This window comes from Lactuca virosa, chromosome 8 (assembly GCF_052849685.1).
Source record: "Lactuca virosa cultivar CGN04683 chromosome 8, Lactuca_virosa_CGN04683_v6, whole genome shotgun sequence".
In the NCBI taxonomy this organism is placed as follows: domain Eukaryota; kingdom Viridiplantae; phylum Streptophyta; class Magnoliopsida; order Asterales; family Asteraceae; genus Lactuca; species Lactuca virosa.
Genome location: NC_136433.1, coordinates 134,688,422 through 134,705,960, shown reverse-complemented (window position 1 = coordinate 134,705,960; position 17,539 = coordinate 134,688,422). Strand labels below are relative to the sequence as shown.

Genomic DNA, 17,539 nt, shown 5'->3' with positions numbered 1-17,539 from the left:
GTCAGAAGTTTGACTTTATGTTTGGAATGTTGAATTGCCAAGGATATGACGTTAAATTGTTAATAGATAATTAGTAAAGTAAAATATTTCTTATATATGTCCTATTTTAGTAGACTCTAAAGCATATTTATATGTTTTTTAATTAACAATAATTAAAACATATTGATCAAGTGTAAGTTATTTTACAAAAAAAAAAAAAAGTTATTAGAAGTTATTTTAATTATTGAATTAATAATACAAAACTCATTAAAAGTTTAATTTTAAAAAAATGTAAGTTATTTTTACAAGTTTGCCGTTAAATCGTTTGCCGTTTCCAAAAAAATGTAAATTATTTTTACAAAGTTTAATTTCAATTTATTATCTTATTAAAAGATATTTTAATTATTGAATTAATCATCCAAAACTCATTAAAACATGTATCAAATCAAATAGTGCATTATCAAAAAAAAATAAAAAAAAAAAAATAATTTCTATTTAAGTTTATATTGACAAAACGAAAGAATGATAGATGAATATATCCAGGGGTAAAAAAGGAAAAGCAGCATTAGAGAAGATTACTATATTGTGGAAACTAGATTAAAACCCGCGTTAAACGCGGGAGCATATAAAAAAACATTGAATTGTAGACTTATATTACATCATAGGAAGCATGACAATTAAAAGTAGTTTACCATAGCTATTTTAAATTCATTAACATACATTACAATAGCTATTTTAATTTCATAACAATTAAAACAATAAATAAAAAAACTAATAAATCATAGAATAATATAAAATATTAAAATAGTTCATTACAATAAAAACAACTATGTTCGAATGCAAATTAAAATATATATAATCAGTAATATCGACCTGGCATAGTCACTGTATCAAAATCAGAACGGATTGAAAAAAGTTGTTGAGAATGATGTGTCGGAACCACATACTCAATCGTATTTCCTCTAAAGAAATATAGGGTATTGTTTCTATAATCCCACCATTCATGTGCACTTTCATTGTAAGTACTATCATCTACTTTAACCCACTGATTGTGAATGAAAATCCAAATAGCCCACGAACTATCTCCACTTATAGAGAGATATCCTAATTTTCCGTGAAACTTGATTAGTCTCGATGCATACGGTTTTAATTCATTAATAGTAGAAGGTGCAAATATGAGTATATGTTCTTCAGAATAAATATCAAATCGCAATATGGTATCATTAGATAATAAGAAATATACGGCACCGCCACTTGTAACTGCCTCATCAGAGACAGGATAAACAGATGATGGTAACCGGATATTTTGAAACTCCCTCCATTGCCATGTAGTAGATGAAAACAATTCTATGTTGTAGTAATCATAGTCCACTTTTTCCGTAGGCATATCACTACAAATAAAATAACATATAAGTAAATCATAAAGTAAATTAATAACTTAAAATGTACTACATATAAACTCTTACGATGGGTTTGTATATGACAATCGAATGACCTTGAAATGTAACGGGTTCGAACTGATAACTACCAAAGCAAACTTTGTTGCAGTGTATTCAGAGGTCGGAAACGGTATCCATTTGACATCTGAAGTCGTTGGTTTGATAACAAATAAAATCTTTGAAACGTATTCATCTGGATCATAGGATTCAAAAAGAAGGAGTCCACACAATGATGATGCTAAAATAGTACAAGTATGTGGTAGCCAATTAATGTCATGATTGTTGCTACCAAAAGACGGAAGAAACTGACGCTCTATATTTCTCCATGGTTTTTTTTGTTGAACGATAATTCCACAAACCACATTATTTCTACGGTTGTAGTTATGAAGAACATAGTTGTTGTATGTTAGATTTCCATAATATGTATTTGTACAACGTACAGTAGCAAATGTTTGTAATGATGTTCGTGAAAGAATTTCAATAATTAGTTCAGAAGTCAATAACGATAACTGCAAAAGAAAGAAATAATAAGATAATAATATTAGAAAAACTTAAAATTTAATATTTGATGACATACGATTTTAATTGATAATAAGTATATTGTTTGTAGCATTGAGGGTAAAGAATTTTACCCGATCCATTTTCATTTTTTTTCCAATACATCAATGATTGTATTATTAGACGTGATCCTTGAGATAGCATAACCTTCTGTTTTGTTATTTAAATTGTCATGTGTAATTTGAATTTTGAACGCCATCTTTTTTTCCAATAGTATATTTAGAGCAGATGGATAAATTTCATTATTACCAACCTAAAAAAAAGAATGTTTATACAAATAGATATATAAAATAATAATTTTGTTTTATGTAAATGAAGTTAATATGTATAACCTTATAGAACTCATGAACCAACTCTTGTGCGTTTTTTCTTATAAGCTTCTTTGCGTCAGAATCATATAAAGTAAGTGACGCCGAACCGGTAATATCTTCAACTACAATGGTGATTTTAAAACTGAAAGCATTGATGTAAACATATTTAGTAATATAAATTTATATAATTTAACAGAACAATATAATAATATTTATAAAATACGTTTCAAAACCTGGGAACAACAGAAATGACTTTGTTTATGCAGCTTGAAGTGTTACAATAAAAAACTTCTTTATCTTGAGACTGATCATGATGGATTAAAATTTGTTTCACGACTTTCTGTTGACATCTAATACAAGTAAAACAGTACCATTCCCCTTCAGCACATACTTGCTTAATCGTACCGACAACAATTAAAGTTTTTTCCTAAAAAATGTTAATGGAAGTTTAAATTTTAGTATAAAATAATAATAATCAAGGAATAAGATATAAATAATACAAAACCAATTTCTCATAATTTATATATTGTAAATGAAAGTGATTTATATATACCTGATGTACTTGTTGGAGATCAGCAATACTATTGAAATCAAAATTATGAAGGAAATCTTCATTTTCGGAGTAGATGATCGATGACGAAGAGTTGCTACAATTAGCAATTGTGGTTTGAGCCATTTATCTGGACAAAAAACAAATATTGTTTGAAATTATATATATATATATATATATATATATATATATATATATATATATATATATATATATATATATATATATAAAACCCGAATCTAAGATTGCAAAGTTACAAAGTGTAATAACACTTTCAAAGACGTCAATTTAAAAAAAATACAATTCAAAGACGTTGACTTAAAATTTAAAAACAAACAACATATATAAATATTTATATTTAATATGATATTAATGAATTAAAATTAAAAACGAAAATAACTTGTTTTTCATACGAATACATTATTAACCCTAGATATTTTAGGAACGTTGTTATTTATCACTTAAAACTTACAACCTGATTCAAAATCAATAATACAGAGAGTATAAAATGAAGACGATGAAGACAGAGTATTCAAAAGAATAAACGTACCTGATCTTGAAGATCTAATTTTGAAGAGAAAAGAAGACGTGGAGAATAACAGAAAACAGTGAAATTGGCGAAGATGACGGCAACAATAGAGGACGGAGGTTCGGAGAGTAGTATGAACGGGTGCCAGTCAGGGACTCAAAGAGTCAACAACAGGTGCAAGGCTAAGAAGATGGTGAAATCGGATACTTGGGAATGACAACTGAGAGGGATTAGTGAGGTATGTTCTAAAAGATCAAAATAATGAGTTTTTGTCCCTAATTTCGTAGATATTTACAACTGATTCGTGATATATTGTTTCCTGATTTTCATAGTTTTTGTGAGATTTCTTTCCAAATTTAAAAAAAAAATCTTCCCTAATCTTGTACATTTTTATATTTGTTTATCATCTGTATGCATGATAGCACTAAATATCAGCATCGTATCTTCAATATTATGAAGAATAAATCTCGATTTTGTACTTGAGTATGATCACGATCGCAACATTTTCCCTCAAAATCCCTGAGTAATTTCCAATCAAATCGCTATAAAATCGTTTTCATGTGACAAATTACATAATCCATCAGCAAAAGCTTCAACGCAAGTTTCGATTTTCACCAGGGGCATCATAATAAGAATTTCTTGACATCTATGTTTGAGTGATAATGCATTTGCATCACTTATTTGGTTATTTTAAAATCCTTTAACAGTAATGATATCATCTTTATTAACCCTTATGAACTAATCCTATCAAAATATAAAAGAGCTTTGAGTTTAATGTGAAAGAATCACAGGTGGTTGGAAACAATGGGGATTCAAAGGCTGAATCTCAATCACCTAAAGAAGAATTAGCTGAGGTCAGCAACCAGGTAACCGAGGTCAGCCAAGTAATCTCTTATTCTATTTCTGTTGATACTACTATCTCCAATTCTGAAAAGAATGAACTAAAGGATAATGTAATTGCTGATGATGTGAAATCAGAGGTAGATGTTAAGCCTGAAATGGTCTTAGATGATAGCAAATCAGATACCAATGTATGCTTGTTAGGGAAGAAGAAAGAGATACAGTTGGCGATACATCTGTCAAATATCATGGAAAATGGGAACTCAGACATATGATGTTCGGTGGAAATAAAGTAGGTTGTTATGTATCCATCATTTTTTTGGGGTTGTCTCTTTATAAAGTATGATGTACTTACAGGGGTAGATTGGTCATTTTATCCTAATTCCATAGGAAAGATAGATTTTCATAATTTAAACTGATATTTTGGTTAAAGTTTGATTGATTGAGTTAAATTTGAGTTGTACCATTTGTTAGTCATTTTATCTGTTGCACATGGTTTATTTTCATATGTTTTGAAGCTTATGAATGAATTTGAAAACATGGATCTGATTCGTTAGTGTAAAGGACACTTTAGGGAATGATAATTGCAGCCTTAGAGATGATGAAATTTTAGTTACATATATGTATTCTTTATTTTTTTGTAATAATGTTATGTTTCCATAATGAACCAAAAAATGAAAAGCATTTGTATAAGAACTGTTATTTTTTTTTTTTTTGGTTATATGTTATATCTAAGCATGCTAACTGTTTCGATTAATGCCTCCATGTTTCCTTTGCTTTATCTGAAAAGTTAATTTTTTATTAAAAATCTAAGAGTTCAGGAAATCACTTAGATAACATGAAATGCTACTGAAATTGTCTTCAATTTGCTGGATTCTTAGTTGCTACATGGTGTTCTTTTAACTATGGGAATTTGAGTTATGCTACTGGTATTAGCGAAGGGATTGACAAAAAGATCAATTGGTTACTTTTATCTTTGGTTGATAATGGGTACTGCTCTAATAATGCTGTAAAGTGAAATTTGAATGTTTGGAGATTAATCACAGTCGAATCATTTTTTAAGGACAAAGGGGCAGTTTGGTCAAAATCTGTTTTGGTTGACTTTCAGACATTTTTTTATTTTCGTATACTTGGAGTTTGAATGACATGGATATGGCTTGGTCCCGCCATTGCATCTGTAATTGGATCGATTTGTTCAGGAAATGGTATAATGAAAATTTGATTGAAGGGTATTTATGTCAACAATGTAAAATTAAGGAAAGTTTTTTTTTGGGAGTTCGTATCTCTTTGATTCGATTTTCATTTGAAGTGGAGGTTTTTTTTTGTAGATTTCATGGGTTTTTTTTGTGGTCCTATTCTTGAATAGATTATCAATGGTAGAAGAAAAAGAAAAAAAATAAGAAAAAGAATTTTAATTGGAAATGTAGTAAGACCCCTCCTCAAAAACTATATATATATATATATATATATATATATATATATATATATATATATATATATATATATATATATATATTCCTTGGTCCAAAACTACTTAGTTAATCATATTATTAGCACAATATTCTTTCTGCCAGATTATCTTACTTTTTGTTCGACTTTAATTACATTTTCAGGAAAATCTCAACACAAATTGAATTTTAAAATGGCAATGAACTGTCAATACCTACTCCACAATAGCAATCTACTTCTGACTAAGAAGCACATTTCTATTTTTATGTAGGTATTCAAGGTTTGTTTGAGTTATTTAGTGTAAATATCATTCAAATAAAAAAGTTCTCAATTTATCCACCTAGTGGATATATCTACCCTTACCTAGTGAATTTTAAATGTACGTTACCAATAATATGAATTTATTTACTTATAAGAAACAAAGGAAAATAATTGTTTATTCAATAAACAATAAAGCTGTCTTTTGCAGGTTTTAGACTTTGGAGTGTTTCATATGTTTATTAAATTAAGACATTTGATTTAAGGGTGTAAAACATATAAAGAAAATACAATCAAGGACCCCGATTATCTAAGATGATATCATAAAAAACGAACATAATAAAATTAAATATGATAAAGTAACATAAAGACACGTCGTTTTATTGATTATATTGATATGTCTAAATAAATAAAAAGAAATGTATGATTATCTATAATCGTTGAAGGACCTCCTTGTACACAACATTTTTTGTTTTATTGGTTTGACGACCTTCCTCATCACATATGAGTACCTTCAAGCCTGTTTTACTTGTCACGCGAGATACAGCTACATATAACTGACCATGAGTAAAGACAGGTCTACGTAAATACAATCCAACAGTTGATAATGACTGCCCTTGACTCTTGTTAATCATCATGGCAAAACAAACAGCTACGGGAAATTTTCTCCGCTGAAAACGGAAGGGGATTCTTTTATCAGACGGAGTTAACTTCATGCGAGGTATATAAGTAGTCTCATTGAAGAATCTACCAGCTATAATGTGTGCCTCAATGACATGTTTTCCAAGCCTAACTATTTGTAACCTTGTACCATTGCATAGACCTTTGGTTTGGTCAATATTACGAAGCAACATGACCGGAACACCTGTTTTTAATGTGAGTTTATGGTTGGGAATTCCAGATGCCTTAAAAGCATTCAGTACATCCGGAGAGTAAACTGATTCCTCAAAACAATCTGCTGACTCTGTCTCACATAAAGAATCCGAACTCAGATAAGTTTTCCCTTCATCTTTCATCAATCCTAACATGTAGTCATTGATAGCATCAACTTCTTCATTTGTAGGAACCAAAATAGCCTTATCTTGAAAATATGATGGGTCATCAAGATGATTTTCAAAAGAAGGATAAATGGTCGATACAATTGAATGAATATGGTCACCTGTAGAGCGAATGATAACATCTTCTGGAAATTCAACTTCAGCTTCACCATCATTAGGACCACCAATATTACCTTCACCAATTTTAAGAATCCATTCTGCAAATGCTTTTGTCTCATCCAAATCATTAGTTGGACAACCAACCTGAAGCCTCATGTTTACCGTTAAACGTAAAACTGTACATTCACTCCATAATCTTGATGAATGTAACGATGCCTGCACAATATCCGAACGATTACCTCTTTGTATTACTGGAAGAATTTGTCTAAAGTCACCTCCAAATACAATGGTCTTGCCGCCAAACGCTTTATTCCTGTCAGATGAACGGATAATGTCTCTAAGCGTCCTATCAAATGCTTCAAAACAATGACGGTGCATCATCGGAGCTTCATCCCAAATGATAAGTCTCGCTTTGTTAAGTAGTGCAGCAAGATCACTGTCTGGCGCGATAGAATAAAATGAATTCTCGGTCAAGTTAATTGGGATAATAAATCTTGAATGCGTTGTCCTACCACCAGGGAGCAATAGTGCTGCAATTCCACTTGAAGCAACGTTGATAACAATTTCACCTTTGGATCTAATAGCAGCAGACAAGGTCTTCCAAACAAATGTTTTTCCGGTTCCTCTGTAACCATAAAGGAAAAAGACACCACCTTGGTTGTTGTTAACCGCATTCATAATGGTGTGATAAACATTTTTTTGCTCGACATTTAATTTGGAATACAAATCTTGATGCTCAACTTCAATAACACCAGGATCATAGTTAAGCTCATCTTGAATTAACATATTGCATGACTCTTGAATGTATCTATGATCAGGAAACGGCATATTTGGTATTTGCTTCAAACTCAATCCACAGCTCAATAATGATTTCTCGATGTATGACAAGGTAAAGTTGAAAATTGCATCCTCTTTTAACTTCAAGCCTGAAAATGCAATAGACAACGAAATTAAATATAGTTATAGCTATGTAAATGGCTTATGTTAAGACCTTTATAACGACTATAAATGATGTAATCGCGAGTTGCTTTTTTGTCAGTTTTACATGCATAATGTATAAATGATGGAAAACGAACAATTTTGTGTGAAAATGGCAAAAAAAAATTGTTGATTATGTTTTATGTCAAATTTTTTCAAAAAGGTCATTTTTAAGCAATATACTTCCGTCCAAGGACCATTTGTATATGAACAATAATTGGGTTGTTTTGAAATCAAATTAAAATGTATGGGAAAACGAAATTTTAGGGCAATTAATACAAATGCAATTCCTGGCCCTTTAAATATGACCTATTGTTAATTAGTTTGTATCCGTTTTATTTAAAGTTGACATTAATTGATTTTCTTTTCAAGAAGAAATTAATTAGTTTGAATAAAAAAACTATAAATTAGTGTATTTACCTCTGACACCGATTTCTTGTTCACGAACGTGAATGACATCATCAGAAAGACATTGATATGTTTCTTCAAAAACATGAGCAGGACTTGACAAACTATCTGATGTAATCAACATAACAAAGAGAGACCGGCAGAAAGAAGTTGTGGCCCAATGATGTGTTTCGTTTATTGACGAAATGTACTCTCTATCATCATCTAATAGACCAAGTGCATAGCAAGCATCTTTGTAAGAGTCATGTACAGTTCCGTTAATTTTCTTGATATCTTCATAGCATGTAGGACCCTTGATTTTGTTCAGCAAAATCCGTAGGTAATAAATGTCACCAGCCTTGGGAGAAACGTGGTTTAATCGACCGAGTGCCTTGGACTTGGTTTTTCTTTTTGTCCATATCTTATCTGATTTATTCCAAACATATTTAGTTGGGAATTCAACGTATGACAACTTTCGTGCATCTTCATCATGCTTGTTACATTCCATCCAAGCTAAAAATTGAGAAGCAGCGACAGTCGGTTTAGAAACAACCTGATTAAGATGTTGGTTTGGTTTAAAAACAACAGGTTGTTTGTGTTCGAGGTGAAATGACAACCTTTCGACAGGCGGTGTTCGATAATGAATATCATACCCAAAAAGCCTCCAACATGCCTCACATGCGGAAATATAACGATAGTTATAGAACTCACCAATTTCGTCATGGTCGTTATTTTCTATTTGTTGTTTTTTCTTTTTTGTTGGATCAACAATAGATGCTGTTATCCTATCCGGTCCTTTGTTAATATACTTAAAAAGATACTTTATCGATCCAACTTGGTTACACCACTCTAGATTCATGTGAGCTTGATATTGTTTCATAAGGATCTTATTATATGGAACAACATTCCTGAAAAATCAAGAAAAATGTCATAAACAACATTAAATGATAATTTGAAGTTAACATAGGAAGAACATAAGAAAACATATATAATGAGTAATATGTTTTTATAGATTACATTATCCGTTTAAAAATAAAATATTAGTACCATTTTAATTTAAGTTGTTTATTGATATTTATGTATTTAAACATATAATAATATATTTCATAAAAAGGAAACAAATTTAAGGAATTAAAATTTAGTAAATCATTCAAAAGGATTTGTGTATACTTGTTGTCTAAAGAAACACCTTTTTTAAGGACATTATTTCCATCGTCACGTCTCCGGTAAATAGGATAACCATCTTCATCAATATACGTATGATCGGTATATTCCCTTGGAAATCGTTTTGAACATTTGCCTTTTTTCATACACGGCATAAATGGTTGATCGTTGCCACAAGGTCCGTGTATCATGTTATCACAAACAATCTGATACAAATCGGGTTCACTATCCTTGTCTGGCAATTCAGCACATATAACACGGTCTATGTCTTCAGGATTTGGAATTTTAGAATTTTTTTCCAAAAACAGACATACATGACAATGGGGCAGGCCCCTCTTTTGAAACTCAATCGTATATACAACTGTGTGAGCAAAGAAAGCAACCAGGGTTAAAAGATAAAATTATCAAAAAGTTATAATCTTAATGAGTAAAAAATATATAAGATTGATACCTCCAGCGACTTCACCCAAAGTTTTTTCATCCTTCAACTGACTGATTAATGAATCAAGTTTAATTTTGAAAATTCGTGTCAGAATATCTGGCATGTCTTCCGGTTTAAGATTCTCGGCTTCAACAAATCTAATGACTTCTGGCCATTTAGGATTACATGTAAGGGTTAAAAAAAGATCTGGATAACCAAACCACTTAACCAGAGTCATCGCATCTAAGTAGTTTTGTTGCATGTAACGGCTGCCGCCAGTAAAAGAAGATGGTATAATAATACGGTTTCCCATCAAAGAAGCATCTTCAATGCCATCTTCAGCTGCCTGGGCCAAGTTGCGATAAGGTGCCACGCGTAATGTTGGCTGGTTAAACCTAATATATCTAAGTCGTTCATTTTCAAACTTTGTATACGAATCAACCAAAAACTGTTGGAATAGTTTTCTTGAACGTAATATCAATGATATTTCATCGGTTCTCTGTTGTATACGATAAGCAAAAAATTCACGCATGGTCAACCTTATATAACACTAATGGAGTTATATAATATAGGGTATTAACACACTCACATGATTTGAATCTGTTTTGAACCTCATGATCTGTATCATATATGTACAACTGGCAAAATCTGGGTGATTCACCCTCTTCGGGAAGTAAGCTGCCTGCAATATGATAATTTTGGCCATGCATTCGATAAACATAAGGACCACCTCCTGAGTTAACGGTGTGATCAATCTTTCCAGCCATAGATGTGAATGCGAACATCATATTGTATCGACGTATATTCTGTATAAAGTTTTGACTTTTTTCCGAAAGACCGCTATATAAATCAATCAACAACTGAGGTGGGTGAATCAGACTGGGTAGTTCAACTTTTCCATTGTAACAACAAATGGAATAACATGTTTTCTTTAAATCCTTATTTCCTCGAATTGCTTCTCCCTGCCACACCTTAGCTTTACATACTGAGCAAACATATATAGCATCTCCAGAATCCAAATAATCTATAAATAAATAAACAAATTTACGAAATTATATTTGTGGTATGCTTTAAATGTAATAGGGTAACGACATTTTATTTGTCATGACAAATAATTTGTGGTGTGGATATAATACCTTTGCTTATTCCGATATATTTAGTATGATTGTTACCGGTTACATCATTCTGAGCATTTGAAGTAGAAGGAATACATATTTGTGTCTTCTTTTTTGTAGAAATTGGTCTGCCTCTTTTTTTCTTTTCTTTATAGTTAACGCTGGTACCAACTGAAAAATGTGTGACTGTATGTATGAATAAAATATATAATAACACAACTAAATGATGAAGTTGATCATTATTAATAGATAAACGATCAAGTTGAACAATATGGGTACCTGAAGGTTCAACGACATCTTCATTCAACTCAAAAAATGGAATATCTTGTGTATTAAATCGTTTCTGTTTCGTTGTTGTTGAATGAGTTGTGTTGTGCTGAATTGTATCTTGGTTGTTGGAAAAGTCTGGAGGTAATTCGGTAAACTTTTGAGCAACTCGACAATTAGGGGGTACGAAGAAACTATTTTCTGAAAAATGAAAATTTGTATGATAATATAGCGAAATATATAAATAAAATATATGAATTTAATACACATAAGCAAATAAAAAAACAAAAAATGCAATACAAAAGAGACATAACATATAACAAAATGTACCTTTGTGAGAATTTCTTTGTATTGTCTGAGATGATGGTGTTTTCAAAGCATTCGATGAAGAGGGTGAATGAACTAAAGAGGAAAAGTATATATAAACATTAAATTAAATAAGATATTAAAGGAAAAATATAGTTAGCCAAATTAGATATTATAGACCTATATGTATTAAAAAAGATAGTTATACAAATTAGATATTATAGACATATATGTATTAAAAATTAAATGTTAAAAGTTTATATATTGGGAAGTTAAAATTGACGTTATATGATTTAAGAAGTGGATGTAAATATAATATAAAAGAAATTAAGAATACTTTACCTTGATTTGTTAGGTGTGAAAGTGGCGATCTTGGGGAAATAAATGTGGATTGAACATTCGGTTGTATGATGTTATGAGACGAGGTAGCCTTAGGTAATTCGGAAAGGTTTCGAGCAACTCGACAATTAGGTGGTATGAAAAAATTATTTTCTGAAATGAAGATTTGTATCATAAACGGAGGAGAAATATTAAAAAATATTAATAGTACAACAGATAAGCAAATATAAAAACGAAAGTGTAATATAAAAGATGCATAACATATAAGAATATGTACCTTTGTGGGATATTGTTTGTAATGTTGAATGTGATGATGGTTTTAGAGCATTAGATGAAGATGATGCATTCACTAAGGAACAATGGTATGTATATCAAAATATCATATGAAATATAAAGAGAAATGAGTTATACAAATTGAACATTATAAACATTCAAGCACTTCAAATACAAACAGAATGCTTAAATATGAATCTTACCATTTGTGATGTCAGACAGTGGTGTTGTTGGGGAAGTGTTGTTGGGTGACACATTAGTAACAAACCTTGTAGGTTTTTTCTTTCCCGAAGCATTTGAAATGTCAGTCATTTCAATATGTTTGATAATTTTTACGTTCTTAGTCATATATCTGTATATATATATATATATATATATATATATATATATATATATATATATATATATATATATATAGTGATGATGGTGATTTCTAACACTTTAAATAAGGGAACTGGATATTTGAAAGGTTTAAATTTGGTAAAAAATTAATATTGCATATAATTAAATAAAGTAATGAAATATTAGGGAACTGGATATTTGAAAGGTTTAAATTTGGTAAAAAATTAATATTGCATATAATTAAATAAAGTAATGAAATATTAGTTGGGTTTAACTTAGGTAAAAAATAAAGTCTTCATATAATTATGGAGGGAATAAATGCAGTATAGAAAAATTGATTTTGATTACATATTCCATGATTTTATTCTGTTACCATATGAAAACGATGCATATTTATGAAAATAAAATTTAAATTTGACTTTAACAAATAAAAGTAGGTGAAATATCATATATAATAAAAATATAAATATATCAATATATATATATATATATATATATATATATATATATATATATATATATATATTAAATTAGGTAACTGAATATTAGAATGATTTAAATTAGGTAAAAAGTAAAGCATGCATATAATTATGGTAGGAATAAATAAAATATAGATGACATGTATTTTGAATACTTAGACTATGATTTTATTCTGTTACCATATGTAAACGATGTATATTTATGCAAATAAAATTTAAATTCCATTTAGACAAATAAAAGTAGGTGAATTAGCATATATAAAAAAAATTCTTAATTTTCGTGTGTGTGTGTGTCTGTGTGTGTGTGTGTGTATATATATATATATATATATATATATATATATATATAATAAATTTATAAAATCAAATGATGAATGAAAGAAAAAAGAAAGAAAATATGCATTAAATCAAAAGAGTTCAATAACTTGAAATTGTCATAACCTCCAATTGTATCATTGTGTACACACCAAATAAAAACTCAATAAAATTTTAAAAACAACCAAAAGATCAATAAACAGATAATTAAATATGCGACACACAAAAGATTAAAAAGAAAATGTCTATAAACATATCGAAGATGATATGTAAAATTTTGATGGGCGGCTTGATATTAGTCCAACTTTTCCAACTTTGGGATCTTCAAGGTATCCCGTACAACACAAGTTTTTGAAGAAGACCACTCCAAAGAGTCAGCGTTGGCATCAATCTCAATAGGGCGCTTCCCCGTACTCGATGATGGTGTTACAGCTTCAAGGTCAACAACATCAAGATTGTCATCATGCACAGAATTAGTATTTTCCTGCAGAAAACAGAAAATAATAAATATCGATCAAGAAAAATATAAAACAAAACATACCATATTTGCATAAAGTCATGAAAAATGAAAGAAAAATATATTGAAGAGAGGGCACAGGGTTTGACTTTGGAAATATATGAGACAGTTACCAACCTTATTTGACTTGTTAATAGGAGTACCATTATCATTTATATTATCATGTTGATGATTTGGTGACCGTTTTGTCACCTCAGCAAGAACCCTTTCATCATCGGTTAACTTATGCACGGTGTAAGCATGATAGTTGTTCTGCAGATTGAACATGGAAATCTGAACTTTGAAGACAAACTTCTTATTTAGAAGAATTTTGAACTCATCAGGTATCTGTTTTCGCCCTTGATCCTAATTTACATTATAAAATGGTTGGAAAAGTTAAAGAAGAAAAATCATATATGTCAATCATTTAAATAATGGAGATATTTTATGAAACCTTAGCTATTTTGTCCATCAACCATTGGTTTCCGCGATGAATAAGATCTTTTACATGACACTCAAACAATACAAACGAAGAAGAGCCGCTTTCATCTTGCACACGAACTACTATCCTAATCCTAAAAATTATAACATAATACTTATATTTAGCTTGACATACACAATGAAATATATGAAAAATGTAAAATACATGCATAGTCAAAGAGATAATAATTACTTACTTTCCAAATACATCCGAGACAAATCCACAACCATCACAGTGAAAAGGGCCAACATCAACATCATCATCATTTTTAGTAACCTTTTTAGAACAATCACGGCAATAAAATGAATACCAACCATCATCCATATCAAAACCAATGATAGTAGCGATAATGGTTAAACCAACTTCCTGTTTCATATATAGGAAAAAAAAGGAATCATATTAAAATATTATTTCATATAAATTGTAGATATAAAATCAAAACAATAATAGAATGCGGAAACTGTTATATAAAAATGTTAAGTAAACCTCATTAAAATCAGGAATTTCATCAATGTTTTTTATCTGAAAACGGAGGTAGTAATCCTCTGGATTAGCCACAACGGTATCTGAGTTGAGCTGGGATGTACGGCTAGAAGACTCAACATTCGTATCCAAAGCATTAAGACTACATAAACAAAAAAGTGATGTTATTCAACAAAAGTAATGATTTAGTAAGATAAATGTGTTAAAAATGGTAAATAACATACTTTGATTTGAACTCCAAAATCTGAGGCATGTCATCATTTATATGCAATCTAGACCCAAACAAACAATTACCAACTTGAGGCTGACCTGCAAGAAAAAAGTAAAATAATATTGTCAGTAATTACTTTGAAGTTGAAATGATAATTTGTTGTAAAAAACACTTACCACCCCAAATTTTGAGTTTGGCCAAACGTAGTAGGATAATAACAGGAGCAGTGTCATTATTATGTTGTGAAATGTAAGTATTCAGCTTCATTGCAAAACTGCCCCACAAAGCGACTGCAATTCTCGTACCACTAAATATGCATGGTGGTTATTAATGAAAGATAAATATAAACGGGGGAATGTGTAATAATAATACGAATGTGTACCTTAAATCCTGAGCAACCAGATTCATTAACCTTTTCTCTCTTCCATACTCAACAATGACTCGCATGGGATCAGTTGACACAACTTCACCTAGAAAATCTATGTGAAAAAATTTAATAAATTAGTAATAATAATCCAAATGTGTATTACATTAAAAATTGAAGTATAGAAATAAGTTAAACTAACAACATAACATACCAAATGCAACACGAGTGTCAAAGTTCCTGGCTAGCAAATCTGGGAAAGAGATAAAATGATAAGGATCTACTGTATCAACAAAATCATTGGATACACAAACTTTTGTGGTTTTGTAGAAATTGATTTTATGTTTATGAGGGACAAGCATGTATTCGCTTTCATTGCTAGCCATAGCGAAGTTACTGATCTCCCGGACAGCTCCTTCATCGAATAGGGATTCAAATACAGGAATAAGATTTTTTTTATTGTTGCTTGAATTCTACTTCCCTGTAGGTGACAATGAAAGATAAAAAAGTGTAAAAAAAATATTAAAAAAAAGGAACAATAAGATATTTCATTACATAGACTAAAGTTTATTTTTAAAAATAATACAGTTGATTATTAAAATTGTTAAAATTGTATGAATAGAAGTAAAAAAGCATAACAAAAATCGAATTTCAATTTTTTTGAATAGAGATAACATAAGAAATTGATAATCTAAAAAACAAATGGTGTAAAAACAGTACCTCCTGGTCAATTAAAATCATGTCCAGGCTTGCGACCATATTAGGATTGTTTATATAGGTCGGCTTCCAAAGCATGCCGACTTTAACACGTATGTTCCAAGACTCTTTAGATGCGTTGATTTCAGCAACCTTATCAAAGACGACCTGATCTGCATTGTTAGATGCCATGGAATACTATTATCTGCAATGGAAGGGGATAATTGGTTAGAGAGAATTTTGATTTGTAATGAAAAATCGTAGACAGTATATTTATAGGGAAAAATAAATTTGGTTAATGCTGATATCACATAAAGATTTTGGAATGTAATATCATTTCCATACTTAAGATATGTTTTAATTATGGTATGATATCCAAAATAATATCAATATACCATGTCTAATATAAGGAAATTATATAATAAATATACAATATTTTCATAAATATGGTATGATATCGAAAATAATATCAATATAAGATGGTTAATATATTTTTACAAAATATAGGAAAATATAAATTTGGTTAACGCTGATATGACATAAAGATTCTGGAATGTAATATCATTTCCATACTTAAAAGATGTTTTATATATGGTATGATATCCAAAATAATATCAGTATACCATGTCAAATATAAGTAGAAAATAGATAAAATCATACTATCTTTTAAAATATAATAATTACCATATAAAAAACTGTAAATTTGAAAAGCTTGTAGAATAAGGAAAAAATAAATAAAATCATACCATATTTAAGATAATATTTACCATATAAAAAACTGTAAATTTGAAAAGCTTGTAGAATAAGAAAAAAATAAATAAAATCATACCATATTTAAGATAATATTTACCATATAAAAAACTGTAAATTTGAAAAGCTTGTAGAATAAGGAAATTATAGAATAAATATACAATATTTTCATAAATTTCGACAAAATTACTAAAATGCCCCTAATCGATTAAGTGCTTACAGCATCTTAAATTGTCATATTGAATAGAATAAATGAAGCTATAGGAACAATAACAATATAGTGTAATCATATTTAAAAATTACGTATTTATAAATTTAAAAAAATAGATGGTAAAGTGTTGATAGACCATACATAACAGTTATAAATATTGAGACTCTTTGACATGTAAATTTGAAAAGCTTGTAGAATAAGGAAAAAATATAATAAATATATAATATTTTAATAAACTTCGACAAAATTACTAAAATGCCCCTGATCGATTAAGTGCTTACAGCATCTTAAATTGTCATATTGAATAGTATAAATGAAGTTATAGCAACAATAACAGTATAGTGTAATCATATTTAATACATTACATATTTATAAATTTAAAAACATGGGT

At 29.6% G+C, this 17,539-nt stretch overlaps 2 protein-coding genes and 1 long non-coding RNA gene across 3 annotated transcripts; all 3 read right to left on the bottom strand.

Moving 5' to 3' along the window:
- Positions 1 to 6,344: 6,344 nt before the first annotated feature.
- Positions 6,345 to 12,632, bottom strand: LOC145130869 (uncharacterized). Its single transcript, XM_079065625.1, has 10 exons — positions 12,524 to 12,632; positions 12,325 to 12,396; positions 11,733 to 11,804; positions 11,415 to 11,603; positions 11,157 to 11,321; positions 10,632 to 11,044; positions 10,051 to 10,519; positions 9,606 to 9,960; positions 8,469 to 9,343; positions 6,345 to 7,996 (listed from the first exon to the last, which is right to left on the bottom strand). Exons 1-10 carry the CDS (start codon positions 12,630 to 12,632, stop codon positions 6,345 to 6,347), a joined length of 4,371 nt encoding a protein of 1,456 aa, XP_078921751.1.
- A 1,765-nt stretch (positions 12,633 to 14,397) lies between these two features.
- Positions 14,398 to 15,324, bottom strand: LOC145130868 (uncharacterized). Its single transcript, XM_079065624.1, has 5 exons — positions 15,304 to 15,324; positions 15,141 to 15,225; positions 14,920 to 15,058; positions 14,630 to 14,799; positions 14,398 to 14,527 (listed from the first exon to the last, which is right to left on the bottom strand). The coding sequence occupies exons 2-5, from the start codon at positions 15,167 to 15,169 to the stop codon at positions 14,398 to 14,400; spliced, it is 468 nt and encodes a 155-aa protein (XP_078921750.1). The 5' UTR covers positions 15,170 to 15,225; positions 15,304 to 15,324.
- LOC145128784 (uncharacterized) lies at positions 15,323 to 15,728 on the bottom strand. Its single transcript, XR_013717102.1, has 3 exons — positions 15,706 to 15,728; positions 15,510 to 15,597; positions 15,323 to 15,434 (listed from the first exon to the last, which is right to left on the bottom strand). It is a non-coding gene; the product is annotated as an uncharacterized LOC145128784 (long non-coding RNA).
- Positions 15,729 to 17,539: the final 1,811 nt, after the last annotated feature.